The sequence below is a fragment of the Mobula birostris genome, chromosome 15, assembly GCF_030028105.1.
Source record: "Mobula birostris isolate sMobBir1 chromosome 15, sMobBir1.hap1, whole genome shotgun sequence".
In the NCBI taxonomy this organism is placed as follows: domain Eukaryota; kingdom Metazoa; phylum Chordata; class Chondrichthyes; order Myliobatiformes; family Myliobatidae; genus Mobula; species Mobula birostris.
In genome coordinates, this window is record NC_092384.1 from 21,827,338 (window position 1) to 21,853,319 (window position 25,982).

Consider the following 25,982-nt stretch of genomic DNA (forward strand, 5'->3'; position numbering starts at 1 on the left):
AAAACCAACAAAGCTTGATTATTGCTCAGTATGTAACAGATAACAAGGACAGTAAAATTAATCCATGTAATGAACAACCAATAAGATAAGTTTCTAAGGGTTAAATCATTACAACTTATGTCCTTACATTTTCTGGATCCACCGACTTACATCTTGCATCCATCACGATACCTGAAGCTTGATGGCTTTTTCTTCGTTCTCGGACAGCCTAAGGAAATAGAAACATCTGTCATAATTCAGTGTAAAACTGGATGAAGTGTGTTGGACAGTGAATTATTTACTTGTACAGGGTTTGTAATACTTTCACTTCACTAACTTGGCGACTTCCCTTAGTAAACAATGCAAAAGCAATAACAAACGGCTACACTTGCTGTCTGAAGCTTTAGCTTTCATTTTGGGAGTCTAGTACAAGAAGTTAACCTCCTCCTGTTCTAAAGCACAAGAACATTACAATATAATGGTCATGTGGACAGCAAACACCTCTGAAATGTTAAGCATTTTCCTGACGGCAAGACAGCATCTGGTTATTTAAAATCAGGTTACTCCCCCATCCAAATAATTTGTTCCTTCTTTAATGTACAAATTAAGTTTCAAAAAGTTTTAAAGTTGTTTGTAAATAAAGACAATGGCAAAGAAAAATTAAAGTAGATGTGTACCATATTTACTTGCATAGATGATGATATGAATATACGTATTGGGGCAGGTAGTGCTGAGGAAGCAGGGAGTCTATAGAAGGACTTGGACGAGATATCATCAAAACCTATCAAATATTGAAAGGCCTAAATAGAGTGGATGTGGAAAGAACATTTCCTACAGGGGGGAGTCTAGGGTCTGGAGGCACGGCCTCAGAATGGAGGGACGCCCTTTTAGAACAGATGAAGTAAAGGAGTCAAAGGTTACCAGGCAGGAGACTGGAATAACAAATCAGCCATGATGGAATGGCAGACCAGACTTGATGAGCCAAATGGCCCAATTCTGCTCCTACGTCTTACAGTCTTATAATGGATTCCTGTGTCCTGAGCCGGGTTCAAAACTTTAGAAATATTCCCTCCCTGTACACAATGAAACTGAACTTTAGACCACAGCAAATTCAATTACAATACTGATGAAAAATATCAATTACAATACTTGGCTTAGAACGTCAGCATTTAAGTCATAATCCCATCTCATTGTTGATAGAACCAGCTATGAACTGGGTAGTTTCATTCATCATGAAATCTGGTGGTACATCTAAAGTGCCTTCATTCCTATGAAACTCAATATGTTTTCCATTTATTGTAAATTGCCTGCCTTACCAAATCTCCCCATTATATTCCGTTTGCCAATTCTTGCCCCAAATAACCTGAACATCTATAATCGGTATGTAACCAAAAACTTTCCTCCTTGTTGTTGACTACATGGACTATATTATGACTACATTATTATCATCATCATGTGCTGTGTTGTATCACATAGGTGTTCAGGACCATGATTGTTCTAGGCAATTTCTTACACAGAAGCAGTTTGCCATTGTCTTTTTCTGGGCAGTGTCTTTACAAGATGGGTGACCCCAGCCATTATCAATACTCTTCAGAGACTGCCTGGCATCAGTGGTTTAGTAACCAGGACTTGCGATATGCACCGGCTGTTTATATGACCATTCTGCACCTGTTGCCATGGCTTCACATGACCCTGATTGGAGGGATAAGCAAGTGCTACACATTGCCCAAATGTGACCTGGGGGAGGGGGGTGGGGAAGAAGTGCCTTACACCTCCTTTGGTAAAGACACATCTCCACCCCACCACCCGACAGGTTTATCATCAGGGAATTTTATAAAATGTTATGGCCCTAGATTTAAATCTACATCATAATATAAATTTTAAAAAGGATCAGGGACTGATCTCTGTGGAAACACCCAACGCGTAACAGAAACATCCAACCATGACTTTTTACTTCAGCCAATGTGCCAATTTTTCCCCATTATCTTCTCATCTGGACTCCATGGGCTTTTAATGTCTTAACCAGTTTGTTGTGCAAAACTATCAAAGACCATGCTAAAATCTATTTGGAATACATCAAATGGTCTGCCCACAGGCACATTCATTACCTCCAAGTTAGTCTTAGTCAGGCACAAACTTCTGTAATAGATCCACACCGACCGGTCCCAATTTCTACATTTCTAAGCAAACTGTTACACAGCCCTTAAAAACCAATTCCAATCATTTATTCTCCAAGTCAAGTCAACCAGCTTGTAATTATCGATTTTTTTTAAACACCCAACACCTTTTCACAAAAGGCAGTACATAACCAATTCTCCAATTGTACAGTAAAAAATCAAAAATTCATGAACCTTTGAAAACAACTGTATCAGTCTCAAATTAAGTATATTAAAAACAAAACACTGGAAACAGGTCAGGCAACACCAATGGAAAGACACATGTAGTATTTTCATTCTTTTTCTGTTTTTATCTGTTTTCAAATAATTGCAAGTTTTTAAAAGCATCTTCAAGTATAGTAAAAGTTCAGTTTTGGGTGTCACAATTTAAGAAAGGTATCAAAGCTTGAGGGGATGCAGAAGTCACTTTCCAAAATGATTCCAGAAACAAAAGCTTGATTTGTTCTGTTAGGAACAGAGTTTCCAAGGAATGCGATTCTGAGAAGTATTTGAAATCAGTGCTTAGATCAAATGGATGAAAATAAATTGCTTCCGTTGGGAGGGGTAAATTAACACAGCAATTGGTTAGGGTTAGGAATGCACTGAGAATCAGTGGTGGTGATATGTCCTATTGCAGCATTTAGAACTTATTGGGATGTGTATCAGGAGGGAGAAAAGAATATCAAACATCAATCAGAGAGCAGTAATAGAGTCAATCATTCCCTAAAAGCCTCATATTGCCATGGGGCTTTATGTTTGGCCCATCCACTTAATGGAAACATTTACAATAAACCTCTTGTTTATTTACTTCCTGTTGTTTGATACCAATGATTTCAAATCGCCTTTTGTCAAGTTACTCACCTAGTCTTGTTTGGCTTACTAGATAGTGGATAAAGTGAAGCTCCAGAATGCAATTTAGGAATTCTCTGAAGTTTTTACATCACATCTCCAGGTAATATTAAAGTAATTGAAATGCACCATCTTCACTGCTTTTACACTTGTCAGAAACTTGCCTCTGAACTTGGACTTTTAGGTTAGTGTGGAGATCTACAACATACTGTGTACAGTAAACTTCCATTTTTAATTCTTCAATTCGAAGCAGACTACCTTGTTTGACAATTGTTCCTCCTTCACTTAATAGTCATACCCCTGCTTTTAAAAAGCAGATTCAGCCAAAAGCAAATCAGGACTCCCAAGCTATGCTTGAGTATTTACTAAAATACCACACTTCCATGTCTCAGTGCCTTTAACTCCTCTACCCGCTTCACTAAGCTTCCACTTGAGCATGTGCCAATCAGTTTGACCAGTGTATTCTTTTTAAAAACCTGTTTGCCTTGTTTCATCCCACTACTTTTTTTGATTTTCTCCCCTTTATATTTATGTTCAGATTTTCATCCCTCTGCCAAAACAAAAGCACATTAAACCCCTCCCAAGAGCACCAGTAAACCCACTTGAGGATTTAACTCCTGGCACCTCTGAGGAGTGACCTCATCGCCCCAACAAGTTCCAATGCTCCAAAAAGTCTAATGCATTCCATGTGTCACTTCCCCAGCTTTCTCCATTTGTACTGTTCTCCCATTTATAAACAAAAAGCTATGCACTTCAGGCATGATACACAGACTAATGTAATGGATGTTCCACTTAAACCTTTCTCCTCACTGCTTAAAACTTCCTCAAGCTTATCCCTTTTTTAAGATGGCAAAAGTGACCAGAAGTTCTCCATGCAGTATTGATACCAATGTCATCAGTACGTGGCCAACTTCTCCTATATATAAAGAATGGTCTACAGACTCCACTACCTTAACCTTGCAATCAGGAAGACAGTTTAGTATTCTGGAATCACCGACAATTTCCAAATGGTCAATTTGTCCCATGGAGTGCATTTTTCCTTCATACTCTCATGATCATTCTTGCTCCTTCACTGTACACTTGCATTAACCTTGGTGCCAACATATGGGTCCTGATTACACTTTCTCAACAATCCATGCGCCATCAGCTGGGAACATCCTCAATTCTTCTGCTCAGCACCACCTAGCTGGCAGGCACCTGCTCCCCTACTTCAGCAGTGGGCAGTGCCCTCCTGTAACGTGCTACCCAAGAAATCAGTTGCTGGATGCGCCTCCACCGGACAATTATTCGGCACCTGTGGTCATCCTGGGCATGTGGGAACGTCAGGCAGCTCCCCATAACAAAAGGATATGTATACCTTGAGTTTGAGAGGCAATGTTTTGACTTTAATTCACTATGCAAAATTAAACACCATCTCTTCCTTGAACTACAGAGTCCCGAGTTCAAAATCCCGAGCTTCCTCCTCTACAGTAGCAGCAATAACTAGCACAGTGCCTGCATCAGCAAAATCCTACTGCTTTTACTCTGGCCAAAATTCCAAAGATCCAAGTCTGTTATTGCTGACAGTGATTACCCAGTGATTGTTCCTACCCTGTTTTCTTATTTTACATTACAGCATTTTGATTTACTTTTAACTAACAAGCCTGTTGTACTGGGCTCAGGTTTGGAGATGGGAAGGAAAGTAATAAGCAGACAGCAAGTGATTAAATAAGCCTTTAATGATTGATTTACCAAACCGTCCTGTGAATAGGAGAGGAACCATTGGATGCTATGCTTGAAAAGCTGATGACTGCTGGCAACCAAAGTTACTGAAATTCAAGATTGTTTAATGTGATTTCCAGTACACAAGTGTATAGGAGAACCAAATAATTGTTACTCTGGATCTGATGCAACGTTAAAAAAAACAGTAAGATAGTGAACACAGTAAATATATAAAACCCAAGACAACTTATACACAGATTAAATGCCTATAAAGTGGCACTAGGCCCAGGAACACCTGTACATCGGGTGACAGGAAATGATAAAGCAGTGGTGGTGGGGGGGGGGTATGGAAGGGTGGGTTAGTGGGTGGAGGTATTGATCAGCCTTAGTGCTTGGGGAAAGTAACCGTTTTTGAGTCCGGTGGTCCTGGTGTGGACGATACACAACCCCCTCCCTGATGGAAGCGAGCAGGGTGGGTGGGATCCTTCATGATGTTACTGGCACTTTTCCGACACCTTTCTGTATATATGTCCTTGATGGCGGTAGACTGCTACCAGTGATGTGCTGGGCAGTTTTGACTACCTGACCTCAGTGATTGGGAAGATGTTGGAGTCAATTGTTAAGGATGAGGTTATGGAGTACTTGGTGACACAGGGCAAGACAGGATAAAGTCAGCATGTGTTGTCAGTGAGAAAACATCAGATTTGATAGGTCTCACAGACGAGGACCCTGGACACAGTCTTGGTAGTAAAGGATTTTATTTACAGAAAGCAAACGTTGGAAAATGGCAACAGAAGCAACACGTACACAATTCACAGTAGCTGGATCAGCAATAAAACACACGCGGACAATTAATAAGATTGCGTGGGAACAAAGTACGTGCATGCACACACACAACCAAGGGAAAAGTCAATACGATACCAGACACCCCTAGACTCTGTGCGGGCACGGTTCTTCTGCTAAGGGACAATATCCACACTCCTGCACATCTCACCAACGGCAGGGTGGTCCCTCGGAGGTAGCAGAAAAGGAGAGAGGGTCAAGCACACGTGGGCCTCCTTTATAGTGCGGTCGGGCTGATGAGTCCAGCCCAGGTGATGCACAGGGAAGCCAAGGGCTCGGTGCCAGCAGGGTTAAGCTGATTACAAAGGCCAATTGCCCGAGGTCAAGTACAAGGTTAATTAAAGGGGCCAATGGTTAGGTGTGCATCGATGGGCGAGGAGGGGTCAAACCTTGATTGGCAGGTGGCGTGTCTTTCGACCAGGTAAATGGGCAGTGCTGTCACGTGACAGTCACGACCCCTCCAATATAACATAGTTTCCTTAAGGGAAAATCTTGCCTGACACACCCATTGGCATTCTTTAATGAAATTACAAGTAGGATCGATAATGGGGATGCAGTGGAAGTTGTATATTTGGATTTTCAGAAGGCCTTTGACAAGGTGCCACACGAGGCTACTTACCAAGTCCGAGCCCTTAGCATTACAGGAAATTTACCAGCATGGTTAGGGCATTGGCTGATTTGTAGGAGGCAGCGAATGTGAATAAGAGGACCCTTACTGGTTGGCTGCCAGTGACTAGTGGTGTCCTGCAGGGGTCAGTGTTGGGACCACTTTTTATGCTGTATATAAGTGATTTAGATGATGGAATAGATGGCTTTGTTGCCAAGTTCGCAGATGACACAAAGATTGGCGGAGGGGCAGGTAGTGTTGAGGAAACAAGGCTGCAGAAGGACTTAGACAGATTAGAAGAACGGGCAAGAAAGTGGTAAATGAAATATAATTTTGGAAAATGCATGGTCATGCACTTTAGTAGAAATAAATGTGCAGAACATTTTCTATATGGGGAGAAAATCCAAAAATCTGAGATGCAGTGGGACTTGGGAGTCCTTGTGCAGGACACCCTGAAGGTTAACTTGCAGTCTGAGTCGGTAGTGAGGAAGGCAAATGCAATATTAGCATTCATTTCAAGAGGTCTAGAATAGAAGAGGCAGGGATGTGATGCTGAAGCTTTATAAAGGCACTGGTGAGGCCTCACCTTGAGTATTGTGAACAGTTTTGGGATTCTTATCTCAGAAAAGATGTGCTGGCATTGGCGAGCGCTCAGAGGAGGTTCACAAGGATGATTCTAGAAATGAAAGGGTTATGATATGAGGAAAATTTGATAGCTCTGTGCCTGTACTCACTGGAATTTAGAAGGATTGGGGGTGGGGGGGGGGAATCTCAATGGAACATTTTGAATGTTGAGAGGCCTAGACAGGGTAGGTGTCGAAAGGATGTTTCTCATGGAGTGGGAGTCTTGGACAAGAGGGCACAGCCTCAGGATAGAGGGGCATCCATTTAAAACCAATCCAGAGAAATTGCTTTAACCAGATTGTGGAATTTGTTATCACAGGCAGCTCGAGATCAGGTCATTGGGTGTATTTAAGGCAGAGATTGATATGCTCCTAATTGGCCATGGCATCGAAGGTTACAGGGAGAAAGGATCAGCCATAGTTGAATGGTGGAGCAGACTTGCTGGACAAATGGCCTAATTCTGCTCCTAAGTCTTATGGTGTTTGGCTGTGTAGTCATGTGTGAGCAGTGTGTACAACAATAAGCTCAGCACACAGCCCTGGGGTGGGGAGGCACCTGTGTTGAGGATGATGGGGAAGGAGGGGCAGTTGTGCATTCTCACCATCTGAAGTCTGCTGGTTAGGAAGTCCAATGCCCAGTTGCACAGTGGTGTATTTAGACTGAGGAGTAGGAGTTTCTTCACCAAGGTCTGTGGGACAATAATGCTGAATGCCAAACTGAAATCCAGAAACAGCATTCTGACACAAGTGTCCTTGTTTCCTAGGTGCGTCAGGGCCAGGTACGTAGAGCACAGGGTAGTTCTGTTGGCAAGCATATTGGTAACTTGCTAGCTATTATTTCATTTTAAAACTAAACCTTCCATGTACAGTGGCATGCGAACATCTGGGCACCCCTGGCCAAAATTTCTGTTGCTGTGAATAGCTGAGTAAAAGATGAACTGATTTCCAAAAGGCATAAACTTAAAGATGACACATTTCTTTAATATTTTAAGAAAATTTCTTTTATTTCCATCTTTTACAGTTTCAAAATAACAAAAAAAGGAAAAGGGCCCAAAGCAAAAGTTTGGGCACCCTGCATGGCAGTACTTAGTAACACCCCCTTTGGCAAGTATCACAACTTGTAAATGCTTTTTGTAGCCAGCTAAGAGTCTTTCAATTCTAGTTTGGGGGGATGTTCTCCCATTCTTCCTTGCAAAAGGCTTCTAGTTCTGAGAGATTCTTGGGCCGTCTTGCATGCACTGCTCTTTTGAGGTCTATCCACAGATTTTCGATGATGTTTAGGTCAGGGGAGACCATGGCAAAATCTTCAGCTTGCGCCTCTTGAGGTAGTCCATTGTGGATTTTGAGTTGTGTTTAGGATCATTATCCTATTGTAGAAGCCATCCTCTTTTCATCTTCAGCTTTTTTACAGACGGCGTGAAGTTTGCTTCCAGAATTTGCTGCTATTTAATTGAATTCATTCTTCCCTCCACCAGTAAACGTTCCCCATGCCACTGGCTGCAACACAAACCCAAAGCATGATCGATCTACGTTTGTACCCCCCGTGCTTAACAATTGGCGAGAGGTTCTTTTCATGAAATTCTGCACCCTTTTTTCTCCAAACATACTCATTGCGGCCAAAAAGTTCTATTGTAACTTCATCGGTCCACAGGACTTGTTTCCAAAATGCATCAGGCTTGTTTAGATGTTCCTTTGAACCTTTTGAATTGAACTTTTTGGCCACAGTGAGCAAAGGTATACTTGGAGAAAAAAGGTGCAAAATTTCATGAAAAGAACACCTCTCCAACTGTTAAACACGGGGGGTGGATCGATCATGCTTTAGGCTTGTGTTGCAGCCAGTGGCATGGGGAACATTTCACTGGTAGAGGGAAGAATGAATTCAATTAACCACCAGTAAATTCTGGAAGCAAACATCACACTATGTTTAAAAAAAAGCTGAAGATGAAAAGAGGATGGCTTCTACAACAGGATAATGATCCTGAACACACCTCAAAATCCACAATGGACTACCTCGAGAGGCACAAGCTGAAGGTTTTACCATGGCCCTCACAGTCCCCCGACCTAAACATCATCGAAAATCTGTGGATAGACCTCAAAAGAGCAGTGCATGCAAGACGGCCCAAGAACCTCACAGAACTAGAAGCCTTTTGCAAGGAAGAATGGGCGAAAATCCCCTAAACTAGAATTGAAAGACTCTTAGCTGGCTATAAAAAGCGTTTACAAGCTGCGATACTTGCTAAAGGGGGTGTTACTAAGTACTGACCATGCAGGGTGCCCAAACTTTTGCTTTGGGCCCTTTTCCTTTTTTGTTATTTTGAAACTGTAAAAGATGGAAATAAAAAAGTTTTCTTGCTTAAAATATTAAAGAAATATGTCATCCTTAACCTTATGCCTTTTGGAAATCAGGTCATCTTTTACTCGCTTAGCTATTCACAGTAACAGAAATTTTGACCGGGGTGCCCAAACTTTTGCAAGCCACTGGACTTTAAGAAGAGACGATTCCTGGAAGGGGATAAGTATAGCATTTGAAGTGAAAATCAAAAAAGCAGGTTCTAACTGATTCAGACTTGATCAAAGCTCATTTGATCATAAAAATGCAGGGGAAAATAAGGCAGAACTGAACTTTATCCTCAATGTGCTGACAGGTACAACCCTTTGTTATCAATGAGCATGTCAGCAACAATTTAACTTGCAACAGAAATGTAAACTTCTACTGCATACAGTTGCATGAAGTGGCTAATTTGCAATGCAAGGGCAAGGAGCTTAAAAAAAAGCAGAAACACTCCTGCTTAATATGAGCATGCTCACGTGACAAGCATTCCTTGACAGGTCCCGAAGCAACTGTTTAAATGGAGCACAGCACAAGTTTTGCAAGGATGATGAAAATATGCATTTGCAGCATTAAATGCAACGTCCCCTTGTATCCAGTATTTACCCACCTTGTCAACACTGGAGATCATTCTGTTCCTACGCGGAAGTGAATGACTCATCCATTTATTGTCCGTGACAGGTTAAACACTGAAAAATGTTTACAAGGAATCTTGTAATCTCGTAAATTGGGGGGGGGGGGGGGGGGGGGAGTTAAAGTAGAACTCGAGGCCCGTAGGCACTGAAGATCAGAAACATGTAGAAATGGGAGCTTGATTGCTGTTCCACAAAGTTTAACAGTTCCTACTGCAGATGCATCTCAAAAGGTAAAAATCCAAATGTTGGCTGGTAGGCCAAATCACCATGGTAACGGGATTGGAGTAACTGAGAAATTCATCCGCTAACAAAGATAAAATAACTGAAAGGAAAAGGAAGGAATTTAATTACAGGGCGCCACAGTAGTGTAGTGGTTAGTGTGACGCTATTACAGCCCGGGACGTTTCTGGAGTTCAGTTCTGGGACCGTTCTGAAAGGAGCCTCTGCACGGCCTCCCCATGGAATGCCTGGATTTTTTCCACGTCCCCTGGTTTCCTCCCACAGTCCAAAGACGTACTAGGCAGGTTAACTGGTCACTGTAAATTGTCCCGTGATTAGGTTGGGTCAATTCGGGTTTGTGGCGTGGCTCGAAGGACCGCAAGGGCCTACCCTACTCCACACCGTATTGCCAAATAAATAATACAACCTGATACAAACAACAACCAAGTGAACAAAACCAGTGCACGGAATTTGTTCCTAAAGTGAATAAAAAGGACACATTGGAAAAAAAAAACCTCAATCTTGACCCTGATGATACTGTACAGGCATTCTAATAGTCAAAGGATATTGAATATCTGTATTTCAATGAATTAGGAATATCTATAATTCATCCTCTACAACACCAGTCTCTGCTAAGTTCTATTGCTTTCTGGGAACAGGCAAGACATAAAACCAAGGCTTCTGTTGTAACTAGTTACCAAGTACTTGTATCTCCTGCAAGTTCATTCAAATCCAACACTATTCCATTTCAGGGCACAGAACTGGTCCATAGTTAGTGCCATTGCCATAATATTAAGACACAGGGTTAATTTAAAAAAATATCTTCTTGCAAATAATTCAAAGTCAGAAATGTGAGACCAAGGCCAGAGACAGTAACCAACAAACAAAATGATCCTTTGGAACAGCAGCCTTGTACATCACCTCAGCAGATTAAACTCCATTTGAAATGTATAACTATTAACTTGACAGATGCTGGTTTAATACTTCAAGTAAAGACTCTATCGTTAAATTTTGAGTAACCAGAACAATTCAGTACTGCAGCCTTAAATCCAAACTAGAAAATGGCAAGATTCAGTAACAATGAACTCTGAAATTTATAGCAATCAACCCAAGTAAGAGTGCACCTAAATAAGCTTTTATTTGAATTTCTGTTATTACTGACAAGTGATAAGGGCAATACGTTTAGAATTGTTCCTTGATTTGCTTTCAAGTGGAGAGGAATGTCGTTGGAGGATGCCAGAGGAAGAATATCAGTCTTCACAAAGTTGAGTCCTTATCTCAAACTAATAACCTTTAATTTTATAATTATACCACAAAGGAAAATATATTCATGCTGTCAGTCAAGCGCTTTGAAACTCTTGTTAAACTCCAGTCAGCACAGGCCCTTTCAACTCAGCTTTCCTGTAATTGGCCTATTGCTACGGTATACATTTGTTAATTAATGCTGCCCATTGCAAAAATATCCTCAACTATGACCCCTTATACACGAATTTCCAAGTTCCACCTCAAATGTATTTCAGGAACACAAACTACGCACTCTAATCCAAACTTTCCTACCTACTATTAAATTTGTAAATTTGTTTTAAAAAGGTGGACTAATGTTTTGCCTTAAGCATTGTTATTGCTACTTTGACCCCATTTTCTGCTGCACATTGCTACTTTATGTTCTATCCCTCACTCTGCTTATCAGTACACTTCATTAACTTTCTAAATTTCACTTGAACTCTTGCCCCAAGGCAAGGTCTGTTTTCTAAGCAGCAAAAAAGTTACGCAAGGAAGAGAAATGGAGCATTTAGAAATAGCTTCTCTCAGAGGGGTGTGAATCCTTGGCAAATCTCTACCTGAGCTGTGAATCACTTTACAGATTTAGGCCAACTTTCGTATGTTTGATCTATAAGGGAGCTGAAAACTATGTGGAAAGTGCAGCCAATGCCAGGAAAAGAGTAACCAGAAACACATTCAAGAGACAGAGTCTGTGCAGCTGGACAGTCCACTCTCACTCCTACTTGTGTTCTCACCTAAATTAGAACAAGACAAATGATGAGCAGTTTGCTAGATACACATCCTGCACTCTAAGTTAGCCTTCAGACTTGAAAACATACCAACCGGTATTCAGTAAGAAGCCTGAATTTTCTAACCTTCAACTAAGAGAGGAAAATCTCAGACCTAATAGCTACACATATCAATTGGCATTCCGTGATCTTGTGCCAAGGAGGAAGGACTCAGGTATACCAAACTGGATCAGTCCAAGTTCCACATTCCTTTCAACTTGATGTTCTGAACCCAGTTCTGAAGGAAAGGCAAATGAGATAAATCATGTTTGATCGTTGCTTTATTGACCTAGCAGCTCAGCTTGAACTTTAAAATATCTGCTTGTATTTGGAATCATAATAGATCCCTGCCAATAGAGTAATCATTATCCAATTTGTAAAGGGATTTACCCTCCCAGGCTCTGTTTCAGCTAACCAGCTCCTACCCTTCTCCTAATTCTCAAACACGTCCCTCCAACCCTAATACCCAACTCCCTCCCCTCCCCACCTCCCCATCACCCACGCTGCTCTTTATTCACTCTCACCCTTCACCTTCAGATTCCAGAAACTAGGCCCCGTTGTCAACTCCACTCTTTTGCTCCCCCACTTAACTGTCTGTCAATCAAACCCTCTTCACCCAGATCCACCCACCATCCCACCTCACCTCTATTCTGGCCTTGTCTGTTTTACTCCCAAGTCAGGATGGAATTTTAACCCAACCAGCCGTTTACCCACTTCCCTCCACAGATGCTGCTCAATGCCCTCACAACCACCTCCAGTAACTCAGCTTTTCATCTAGATTCTGGTGTCTGCAGTCTCATTTCCAATCTTTGTTTTAATCAAAGATTGAATCACTGGGTGTATTATTGACTGAATATATTTGAGCAAGCCATAATCACAAATACACAGATGAGTAAAGGAAGGCACGGCTAGGGAGGTAACCAATGATTCACAATCCCAAACAGAGAACACTGTTCAAAGAGAGTTTTGTCCCCAAGCCTTTTTCTCCCAAACATACAGCATTACTCAGCAAAACACTGCTTTAGATGCAGACTAACGACTCTGGTCACTACTTTTCCTTAATGTGGAATGTCAAGCACTAATATGCAAACTATGCCTACAGTCCCAGCGCAAATTGTCCCCTGAACCACGGACCCCATTGATCTCTTTAGAGCACAGAGACAGAATCATTATTTACACCCTTGGTATCGTATCTGATGAAAGATGAGCTTCCGACCACACATTCAGGTTTTAACCAAGATGAGGCATTTTCTCTGTAAGTGCTAGATTTCCCCTACCTTTGGCTATGCTTTCCCCTGACCCAACTGTTCCAGCACATTTGCTCCATCCTTTGCAGGCTTGAGGTTATCACAAGGTCTGCCATTCGTGCCCTAATTGATCTCCCACCACCGTCCCATTAAATTCTCACTGTTGTGTTTGAAGGCCTTCGTGCCTTTGCAGCGTGTCCCTAATCACTAAACGCTGAGAAATAAAACAAAGGCCCTAAACTGGAGTTCAAGCAAGGATCAACGTTCAAATATTGCATTTTAAAATCAGTTTTTTTGCTAGTCCTCTCATACTATGTACACAATATCACCATTCCACAAGCACCCTGCAATCTCTGGTGGGTGTTGTGCATTGATCATGGCTGGACAAATATTGCCGCTGCATTTTATTAACTCAGGCTTTAGAGAAACCAATTCCAATCTGTCCTATTAAAGCTACCAGGCTTTGACTGATGAAGAGTCTCAGCTCAAAATGTTAACTGTTTATTCCCCTCCATGGACGCTGCCTGACTGCTGAGTTCCTCCAGCATGTTGTCTGTGCTGCTCAAGAACAGGATTTAATGCTTACAGCTCTCAATTTTAAAGAAATGCTGCAATGGTAGTCCTGTATAACCCACTGAACATAAATGCACACAATTCCAAGACACACAATGAGGACATTTGGCCTATCAAGTCTATACAAGTAAATTTCAAAGCAATCCAGACAGTCTAACCCCACCCTTTTCACATAGGCCATGTAATTGGCTTCCAGATAAATATTCAGCACCCCCCCCACCCCACCGGCCTCTTTTAAATGTTCTATCAAATCTGCCTCTACTACCCAGGCATATCATTCCAGGCCCTAAATACCTGCAGCAAAACAGTAATCGTCACACCAGTTTGTCAGTGATCTCCCATCATTGCCTGATTCCTCAGCTTTCTGCCAAAGCCAGCAATTCCCCCCCACCCCCCAATAACTTTCACTATTTTTATGGTCTCTTTCAGATCACCAGTTCCTTAAGTTTGTTAAAGTCAGGGGTGGTAACGAGGACAAGTTCCCACTACCTATTAAATGCTCTCAATAGCACGCCCCCGGCCTTCATGTGTGGCTTAGCTACCAAGCCTGTTGGAGCCGTTTCCGCTGACAGAAGGAGGAGTTACTGGCGTTTTAAAACCGGTCGCTTCGGGCAGATGGGGCTCATCAGCTGTGGTTTGCAGTTCATCCAGGAGAAGGAAAACTCTGATCTCAAACCTCTGCTGCCTTGTGACTACACCCACTCATGGGGAAGGCTTTGGGAGTGAACCCCGAAGGTAAAATCTGAAGCGGGAGTCTCTAGGCAGTCCTACGTTGAATTCAATGCTGACTGGCCACTCCTGTGGTGCTGCTTGTGCCAAATTGTATCGGTCTTTGCCGTTCTTTTGGGTTCATCAGATGGTGGGGAGGTGGGGGAGCTTGCTACATGGGCAATAGCTTGCTCTCCATGTTGTACTGCCCAGGCTTGGGTATCCAGACAGCTGGGGCATAACATCCATGGTTGACCCTGACTGACGGAGATCTCACTCACCTTACAACTACTGCTGCCATCAGAATTCCTTCAGCTTGTTCAGTTTACCCACACAACTAAAATTCCGCATCCCTGGAATAACTTAAATAAATCCCTCCTGCACCCTCTCCAAAGCCTTCAGAAAACCCCTAAGCTGTGGCACCCAGAACCAATCACAATATTCCAAGGGGAGGGTAAACAGTTCATTAAATATTTTAAACAACTACCAATTGCAATGCATAGATTAAACATCACATTTGCTGGTATGTGTTGAACTATTTTATAAAACAAGGAAAGCTGATTTTCTCTAACTCTTCCAAAGATGGCAGCACCATTAAATTCTGAAGTTACAAGGTGCTGGTGTCAGGTGACAATATAATTTTGCATTCACGCTAATCTCCTGAAGCCAACATCTAATGAGAGATATCTTGAGAACAGAACTCCCATTTACTGTCTTGGCAACAAAGGTAATAGGTTTAGAAATAAAACCCAAAACAAAAGTTTAAACACCTGGTCAAAAGCAGTTTGCATAACAGGTCAGTTCTGAAACAAAACATGTTTTGGCAACTCAGCTTGTTGCTACAAAGCTAAGTTCCTCTGGGATGAATGACTATCACCAAGTACCTCACATCTATCACGTGAAACACCGAACAAAATTCATGTTCATCGCTTAGCTGGAAATGGATTGTTGCTTTAAATCTCAGAGCTGCAAGCAAAAAAAATGGATTCCTATTACAAAACAGCAGCCTGAACTCAATTCCAGTGTTTTCTCTAACACAAGCTAGCCTTAAAGCTTCAGCTGTATTAGAGAATTGTAAATCACTCCCCCCCCCCGCCCCCACACAATTTACTTCAGCTTTCTACCAGAGATAAACTTAAGAGTTGCATAAAAACCTGTAACATCTAGCTCTGGTGTTGAACATTGTGTAGAGGATAAGGATGGGGAAAAATTCACAACTAGGACAAGATTTGGTACAGCAAACTATTTGCCTTGGAGGTTCAAGAGATTCTGCAACCACTGGAAGTCAAGCTTCAGTTCTGATGAAGCATCTCAGCCTGAAATCTCGACAATTCATTTCCCTCCATAGATGCTGCCTGACCTGCCGAGTTCCTGTAGCATTTTGTGTACATTTGTCTTGTAGGCTAGGGGTTGGTGTGCAAAAAAAAGATGTGTAAATAATCTTCATTTGAGGGCAAGTAATCAATTAGATTTAGATTCAACTGTGATAGTTGAATCTAAACATTACAAGCATACAGGGTGCATACCAGTGGCACAACCTGCCCAGTACACTAGGCATCAACTCTCTCTCCATTGAGCTCCCAAATTCCATTGCATGCCCTTATTTTGCCCCAGTATAACTGGCTCACCCACTGGTTGTCAGGGGGTTCTGAGCAGTACACTGGGATCTCAGCCTCTCAATTTCTTGGATGGAAGTACCAATGATTTGTTATGACACAATGACAGATAAGCAAGTAGTTTGTGAAAAGGAAACTGGGAGGCTATAAAGAAAGAATACAAGTCTCCAACAGTCCGGCAAATGGAAAATGTGAAACGGTTGGCAGCAAACGTGAAAACTAATGAAGTGGCCTGAGAATACAGGGGTCTGAGATGCAGAGAATCGGGCAGCAAACGTACATTTGGAGAAAGGATATGAAGCAGTTAGGAAACCTAACTATCGTTTAATTTTTCATGGAACTGTAAAAAAAAAGGTCATGAATCAATTGTATTGGATACTGATTAGACCATATCGCAAGCACTGGGTGCAGTACTCATCCAAATGCCTTTGGAGTATTTAGAGAAAACATTTGCCTGCCTAGTAGCTGGAACAGCCTGTGTGTTTTATGAGGAAAAGTTGGTCAGACTAGGCTTGTATCCATTTGAGTTGGAGGGGGGGATTGATGCAGGGGAGTCTTGTCAGAATGGATGTGGAGAGCACAATTACCATATCACAGAATCCAGAGCCAAGACAAAGTTTTGGTTCAGCTGAGGATCATGAGCCTCGAACAGTAAAAATAGTAGTCTTTTAGGGAAAGGTATTTTCCTGATCAACCAGGAGGTGAAACAGGGATAGAGAGAAATGTGGGGAAGCTATAACCAGATCAGATATGATTCTACTGCCTGATCCAATAGGTTTGAGAGGCCAAGTGGCCGACTTTTGCTTATGATTCAGATGGTTATGGTAGGAACCAGATTCCCAGAACTCCTTTGCCTCCATAAAATCAAGAGCACTACCCAGTGAAATATACATGGGCACCATTTAAAAAATCTTTAGCGTGATGGAGTGTCACTGACTAACACTGGAAATGCTGTTTTGCTATTAATTAAAGAAAAGACCATCCAGGACAAGAAATTCAAGTGGGCAACAATAATTCGGCTAACAACTGAACTCACCTACACAAAAGCTGTGGCTCCTGTTATCACATCTGGATGTTCCATGGCAAGTCCACCAGCTCCTATTCTCCTTGAACTTATAGCAAATACAATTCAGAACTTACCACTTAGGCATCTGCTCATCTGGCAACCAACTCACTGGCTTCCACGACTAATAATCTTTGACTATAACCTGCTATGACATTTTTTTTTGGACACCCAGTGAAAATAAACAATCTCTATGGAGAAGGGAAGCAGTTTTATGGGAGTACCCTAATCTACAAGTTCCTTTTAAATTTCAAACCATTCAAACTCTGACAAGTGTCCCTTTGGCATCACTGGATCGAAATCATAGAATTCCCTCACTGGACTATGGATGGAGACTAGAGTCTTGTCCGTGAGTGAGTGAGTGAGTGAGTGGGGCTGGTTTTGGTCTTGTTGTTTGCAGCTTATGTTCTGTGTTGGTCTATCAAGCATTGCAGACAAGCTACGTTGTTGCTGGAAAGTGTGACACCACTTGCAGGCTGCTCCCAGCACATGCATTGGTTGGTAACGCAAACGGCACTTTTGTCTTTGATCATAAATAGAAGCAGCAGTGCTCATCATTTTAAAACATCAACTGCAATTGTTCTTTGAAGGAAGAGGACACCTCTGACGTCCTGGAAAGGAACGCCTCATTCTGGGAACGGATGCGGCAGGAACAAAGGAACTGAGAAAAGGGAATAGCGTTTTTATACAAGAGGGTAGGAAGTGGTACAGGCAAGATCACGGCATTTACCTTCCTCCACCATTAATGCCACCCTCACCTACATGTTCCCGCTGCCTGAGAAGTTCTTCTTGTCCTTACCTCCCACCCCATGAACCTCCACATCCAACACATCATTCTCCGCAAATTCCGCCGTCTCCAAAGGGATCCTAGCATCAAACGCATCTTTACCTCCCTCCCCCTACTGCCCACTTTCCACAGGAATTGTGATTTCCCTTATCCATTCATCCCACTAATCTCCTTCCAGACACTGCTCCCTGCAAGCCACCCAAGTACTAAACATGCCCATTCACCTCTTCCTCCCCACTTCAACTTAGGGCCCCAAACAGCCCTTCCAGGTGAGGCAACACTTCACCTGCGAATCTGCTGGGATAGTCGATTGTACCTGGTGCTCCTGATGCGGTCTACATTGGTGAGGACCGTCGTAAATTAGGAGACTGCTTTGTCGAGCACCTCCGCTCCTGTGGAACTTCCCGCTGGCCAAACATTATAATTCCAATTTTCATTCTGACGTGTTGGTCCATGGCCTCCTCTTATGCCACCCCCAGAGTGGAGGACCAACACTTTGTATTCCGTCTGGGTAGCCTCTAACCCAATGGCATTAATATCTACTTCTCTTTCCAGTTTAAAAAAAAATCCCTCCTCCACCCCTCTTTTGTTCCCTACTGTCTTTTTAACTTCCCCTCACCTGCCTATCATTTCTCCCTGGGTCCCCTGCCTGGCCTGCTGAGTTCTTCCAGCATTTTGTGTCTGTTGCTTTGGCTTTCCAGCATCTGCAGAATTTATTGTTTATATCAGTTATTGATTAGTACTTTTACAGAATTGATCCTGTTCATAAGTGAGTAAATCCTACAAACATTTTTCATTGCAGAAATCATCTTCTGCTGCAAAGTGCCTATGAAGATTCCAAGACTTTTCAACACTACAATGGTTAATACGAGCACCACACAAAAGCGTGTCAGGTTAACAAGACTCTTAATATAAAATGAGCAATTGCCTTTCAGGTGAGATTATCCACACGTGGGCTCAAATATCTGGTTGAATATCAGCTTCCAAGCAACATTTGAGAGAACATTGGCAAAATAAATGCTGGGTTGTTGATCACTAGAAGCTGACTCCATTGACACAAATCTTAATGCAACATCACTCCAGATTCAACATCTTGAATCTTCAATGTTGTTGCACTAAGGTTTGTGAATCTTGAATCAAGATAGGGAATATATGTTTTCAAAGAGCATGTTCTTTGCTGTGACATTCACAAAATATCACAAATCTCAAAGATTCATCTTTCAAACCAAATTCGCCATCACAATAATCACTATGTTAAATTTATTCCAGCTTCAGATATCTCATTTACTAGACCAGACTACACAAATATTTAGCATTCCACACTATCATACAAATAACCAAGTTACAGTACAGGCAGAAATAGCACTCACTGCTGCAGCTGTTGTTCAACAAAAAATACTTACTTGGATCTCTAAGATAAAATCAAATTGCATACTGCAGCAGTGATTGCTCATAACACAAAGTACTTTCATGAGATAAATGTGTCACAGTACACTGGTTACCAATACTGTATTTATACAACATGCTGAGTACTCAAACTACAATTGCAGCAAGAGAAAATGACATCTTAGCTTTTCCTTATCTCCACAATACAAGTAGATACTAACTCATTAAGGGACATAGTCAAGGCTTGGATTTGTTGAAATATCTTTCAGCAGTTCGTTACTGCAACAACAATTACACAAATTAGTGGATTACAATTAATTGGGACACATCAGGACCAGTACATTTTGGCACCATTAAGCAGCTGTCCTAATTAGCCTAAGTTTCATGGAAATAGTTAAAATGGCATAAAAAAGAAACTAATTTTAACAGAGTAACAAATTATGTATTTAAATAATATAGAACAAATTAGGACACTAACAATACTACCATATTAGCTCCTAATGGTTATTGATGGAACTGAATTGTATTACTGCTTATTTCTTGCCAACTATCAGTGACAGAAATCACTACCGCTTGAACACACGCAATCGACACTATTTCAAAAGTGCTCACTCTAAGCATGGTGTGTAGTGTTTAATAGCCACACAAGTGCACACAGTTGATGCCAGTTAGTAACTGTTTGAAACAATCTCCTGTCCCAGTTAAACGGCATAGTGGCCCAAATACACGAAGGGAATCCTGGCTATTTCCTCGATTCATTGCTCGTTCTTCAGAGTTAATAAGCAGCTGCCCTGATTAACCAATGCCCAATCAGCCAGAATCCACTCTATGTAAAATTGTTTTACAAGCCAGTTCACTAGTTCTACAGTCAATTCTTATCTGTACAAATTGTACATTTGTTATAGGGTATGGCGACCCACTTTCTGGCACACACAAACCGGCTCACAACAGCGCGCGCAGGCAGAGGGCCGGCCCTAAAAAGGGCGCCAGGCCATCTTCACCAGCAGGGGGAAAATCCCTCACGCAGGAAGGGTCTGGGAATATGCATTCCCCATTGCAATCCTGCCCCAGGGAGGGCGGGAACGGGAAGGCTTTAAAGCAGGCCGCGAAGTTTGAATAAATCTCTTTCATCGCAGCTCTAACTCATCGACTCCGTGTGGTTATTCTAGCGCTGTGTGTAGCACACCGCTACAATTGGTGACCCCGACGGCCCAAACAATATTTGGACCAGAGATGACCGACACTGCATCTGTTCACGCAGTTTCGTTAAAACTGCCAAGCTTCTGGATGCTGCGACCCCAATTATGGTTCGAACAAGCAGAAGCTCAATTCCACATTCGGCAGATAACCTCAGAGTCCACTCGCTACTACTACGTGCTGAGCTCACTCGACCAGGAGACTGCTGCACAAGTTGAGGAGTTTATACAGTCGTCCCCAGAGGACGGCAAATACACAGCATTCAAAGCCCTGCTCATAAGGACTTTCGGACTCTCACGGCATGAACGAGCACGCCACTTAATGTACCTGGATGGTTTGGGAGACAGGCCACCGTCAGCATTAATGAACGAGATGCTGGCCCTGGCTGAAGGACACAAACCCTGCCTCATGTTTGAGCAGGCATTCCTATGAGCAACTGCCTGAGGACATATGCCTGCTGCTGTCCGACGCAGATTTCAGCAACCCCCGGGAGGTGGCGGCCCGAGCAGATGTGCTGTGGAATGCCAGGAAAGAGAGAGGGGCGTCCGTCGCACAGATCACCAAGCCGCGTGCCCAACGACAGACCAGACCAGGCCCGGCAGCAGAGCCTACAAAACCCGGCGACGGGAGTGAGGAGCCCAACGAACAATGGTGATTCTACCACCAGCGGTGGGGCACAGAGGCCTGCCGCTGTAGACCACCCTGCAAATTCCCGGGAAACGCCAGGGCCAGCCGCCGCTGATGGCTACGGCGGCTGGCCATCAGGACAGCCTCCTGTACGTCTGGGACAAGCGGTCGGGACGACACCGGAGCGGAGATCAGCATCTTACCTCCAACGAGTTACGACACCCGCAACAGAGAACCCGGACCCACCCTGAGGGCTGCAAATGGCAGCACAATACGAACCTATGGCACCCGCACGGTGCGGCTACAGTTCAGCTCCAGCCAGTTCACGTGGGACTTCACACTGGCCGCCGTGGCCCAACCACTCCTGGGGGCGGATTTTCTAAGAGCCCACAGCCTGCTGGTCGACCTGCAAGGGAAGCGATTAGTCCACGCCAAGACTTTTCAAACGTTCTCCCTGGGTGAAGCACAGTTGCCAGCTCCACACCTGGACTCCATCATGCTGTCCGACGACAAATTCACCAGGGTCCTGGCGGATTTCCCATCAGTACTGACACCTCAGTTCACGGCAGCCATGCCCAGACATGGAGTACAGCACCACATCCCGACCCAGGGACTACCCCTCCATGCCCGTGCTCGAAGGCTTCCCCCGGACAAGCTCCGACTGGCGAAGGAGGAGTTCAAGAAGATGGAGGAATTGGGGATCATACGACGGTCTGACAGCCCATGGGCCTCTCCCCTTCACATGGTGCCCAAGGCAAGGGGGGGCTGGAGACCATAAGGTGACTACCGCAGACTGAACGAGGCTACAACGCCAGACCGCTACCCTGTGCCGCACATTCAAGACTTTGCAGCAAACCTACACGGCGCAAGGATCTTTTCCAAGGTAGACCTCGTCCGGGGATACCATCAAATCCCTGTACATCCGGACGACATCCCCAAAACAGCACTTATCACCCCGTTCAGACTTTTCGAATTCCTCCGAATGCCGTTTGGTCTAAAGAATGCCGCACAGACGTTCCAGCGGCTAATGGATGCGGTAGGACACGACCTGGACTTTGCATTCATCTATTTGGACGACATCCTCATAGCCAGCAGTAGTCGTCAGGAGCATCTGTCCCACCTCCGCCAGCTCTACTCCCACCTGAGCGAATTCGGCCTTACAATCAACCCAGCCAAATGCCAGTTCGGACTCGATACCATCGACTTCCTGGGCCACAGGATTACTAAAGATGGGGCAATCCCGCTGCCCGCCAAGGTAGACGCAGTCTGCAACTTCCCCCGACCCAACACAATCAAAGGCCTGCAGGAATTCGTGGGTATGGTGAATTTCTACCACCGTTTCCTCCTCTCAGCAGCCCGAACCATGCGACCCCTGTTCACTCTAATGTCGGGTAAGGGCAAGGACATTACCTGGGACGAAGAGGCCGCAACCGCTTTCGTTAAAACCAAAGAAGCCTTGGCAAACGCCGCGATGCTAGTGCACCCCAGAACGGACGTTCCTACTGCCCTCACGGTGGACGCACCCAACACAGCGGTCGGTGGAGTGCTGGAACAACTCATCGAGGGTCGCTGGCAACCCCTGGCATTCTTCAGCAAACACCTACGACCACCTGAACTCAAATACAGTGCTTTCGACCGGGAGCTATTGGCACTATACCTGGCAATCCGGCATTTCAGGTACTTCTTAGAAGGTAGGCCCTTCACCGCGTTCACAGACCACAAACCGCTTACCTTTGCGTTCATGAAGGTCGTCCCGCCAGCAGCGACATCTGTCCTACATCTCCGAGTACATGACGGACATCCGGCATGTCTCGGGAACGGACAACGTCGTGGCGGACGCACTTTCCAGACCTACCATACAGGCCCTGTCCCAGGGGGTGGACTATGCAGCGCTGGCAGAGGCACAGCAGGCAGACGCTGAGATCCCCAGTTACAGGACTGCAGTCTCCAGTTTGCAGCTCCAAGATCTCCCCGTAGGCCCAGGTGAGAGGACCCCACTATGTGTCGTAGCTACCGGCCAACCCCGCCCCGTCGTCCCAGCAGCCTGGCGCTGGCGGGCTTTCAAATCCATTCACAACTTAGCGCACCCCTCCAACTGTCCGGCTGGTCTCCAACAGGTTCGTGTGGCATGGACTGCGTAAACAGGTCAGTGAATGGACCAAAACGTGCACTCAGTGCCAAACGGCCAAGGTGCAGCGGCACACCAAGGCTCCGCCACAGCGGTTCGAACCCACCCGCCGGAGGTTTGACCACATCCATGTGGATATCATGGGGCCCCTGCCAGTGTCACGAGGAGCGCGGTACCTCCTAACTATGATAGACCAGTTCACCAGATGGCCAGAGGCGGTCCCACTCACCGACACCACCTCCGAATCCTGAGCCCGAGCACTGATCGCAACCTCGGTAGCCTGCTTCGGGGTACTGGCCCACATTACCTCCGACAGAGGCGCAAATTTCACCTCCAGCCTGTGGTCAGGTATGGCCAACCTTTTAGGATCTCAGCTACACCACACAACTGCCTACCACCCACAGTCCAACGGACTAGTGGAGCGCTTCCACCGTCACCTGAAATCGGCTCTCATGGCCCGCCTGGAGGGGCCTAACTGGGTGGACGAACTTCCCTGGGTCCTGCTCGGAATCCGCACGGCGCCCAAAGAGGATCTGCACACCTCGTCGGCCGAGTTGGTGTACGGTGCGCCCCTGGTAGTCCCAGGAGAGTTCATACCAGCCCCAAGGGGGCAAGAGGAAGAACCCACAGCAGTCCTGGACAGACTACGGGAGAGGCTCGGTAACCTGGCCCCCATCCCCACTTCACAGCACGGACAGAGCCCGACCTGCGTACCCAAAGACCTGCAGAACTGTAAGTTTCTTTTTGTACGACGGGGCGGACACGGGGCACCGCTACAGCGGCCCTACGAGGGGCCGTTTAAGGTGATCAGGAACAACGGGTCCACGTTCGTGCTGGACATTGTGGGGAGAGAGGTGGTTTTCACAGCGGACCAACTCAAACCGGCCCATGTGGACTTGGCGCAGCCGGTCCAGGCTCAGGCACCGCGGCGCAGAGGCAGACCTCCCAAACAGAGGCCGGTCCAGACTGTGGACATTGGGGGAGGTATCGCCGGTTCTGGGGGGGGGAGTTATGTGGCGACCCACTTTCTGGAACCCACGAACTGGCTCACAACAGCGCGCGCAGGCAGACGGCTGGCCCCAAAAAGGGCGCCAGGCCATCTTCACCAGCAGGGGGAAAATCCCGCGCGCAGAAAGGGTCTGGGAATATGCATTCCCCACAGCAGTCCCGCCCCAGGGAGGGCGGGAACGGGAAGGCTTTAAAGCAGGCCGCAAAGTTTGAATAAATCTCTTTCATCGCAACTCTAACTCACCGACTCCGTGTGGTTATTCTAGCGCTGTGTGTAGCGCACCGCTACAAGGGTATATGGCTTAGGAAAGTGCCAAATGGTGCAAATATTGTTTTTAAAATACACAATTTGATCAACTTCAACTGTAGTTAATTTGTTAGAGGTCCTCCATTAAGCCAAATCTAAAATGAATTCAGTGGAAAGCCAGTAACTGCTGTTGTAAAATGTCAGCCAACTTAGATCGAATGGCTAATCAAATAAAACCATTTAGTTCCATTGAATGAATAGATTCCTTATTAATAAATGCACATTGTAAATGGGCAGTATTTCCAGACACTACCTCAGGTCAATGAGAGAAAAAAAAAGGGATACAGAATGATGATACCAATGAAGGCAAGGAATACAAGAGCAAGGTAAATGAGCTGGAACGAAGACAGCTCAGATACATCACAGGAAATATGAATGCACTCAGGAGGGCAAGAGAGAAGATATGATGCTGCCACCACTGGAAAAAATAGATAGACCAATTTAAAGAGTTGCCTTCTCAAAGAGTGGCTAGGGTGAAAATTAATAGGGACACCAAGCAATAAATAAGGATCTATTTCACCAACTAGAAGGGCTAAAATGAGGGCCTATGAGTTTAAAGTGATAGGTGAAAGTATCAAAGGGGAGATGGGGAATAAATTCAAGAGGGGCTTAAAACAGAGATAGCAATCCTTAGCAAAATACAAATACTTGGGTACATACCAAAATGCGACCTGCAGGATTACTTTACTTTATTGTCGCCAAACAATTGATACTAGAATGTACAATCATCACAGCGCTATTTGATTCTGCATTTCGTGCTCCCTGGATTACAAATCGATAGTAAATATTAAAAACTTAAATTATAAATCATAAATAGAAAAGGAAAAGTAAGGTAGTGCACAAAAACCCAGAGGCAGGTCCAGATATTTGGAGGGTACGGCCCAGATCTGGGTCAGGATGCGTTCAGCAGTCTTATCACAGTTGGAAAGAAGCTGTTCCCAAATCTGCCATACGAGTCTTCAAACTCCTGAGCCTTCTCCCTGAGGGAAGAGGGACGAAAAGTGTGTTGGCTGGGTGGGTCGTGTCCTTGATTATCCTGGCAGCACTGCTCCGACAGCGTGCGGTGTAAAGTGAGTCCAAGGACGGAAGATTAGTTTGTGTGATGTGCTGCGCGGTGTTCACGATCTTCTGCAGCTTCTTCCGGTCTTGGACAGGACAACTTCTACCCCAAAACCATAACAATTCTTCACAACATCATAACCTTGCAGGTGTGTACCTCCAAATGTCCAAACAAAATTCAATAGAGTAGCACATCCTCCCTAGTACTGAAGAAGGGATTATGTTATTAAGTTGGGGGAGCTTTCTCAATTGTCATAGAAAATATTCTAATTAACTGAGAGGAG

General features: G+C 44.5%; 1 protein-coding gene across 1 annotated transcript in view; it reads right to left on the reverse strand.

Annotated features, from left to right (window-relative positions):
* The window catches only part of fa2h (fatty acid 2-hydroxylase), a 109,445-nt gene that overhangs the window by 32,594 nt on the left and 50,869 nt on the right, over window positions 1-25,982 (reverse strand). Inside the window, exon 2 of the mRNA XM_072279432.1 lies at window positions 128-208. Within this exon, the coding sequence (XP_072135533.1) occupies window positions 128-208 (81 nt within the window). The remainder of the gene's footprint in view (window positions 1-127; window positions 209-25,982) is intronic.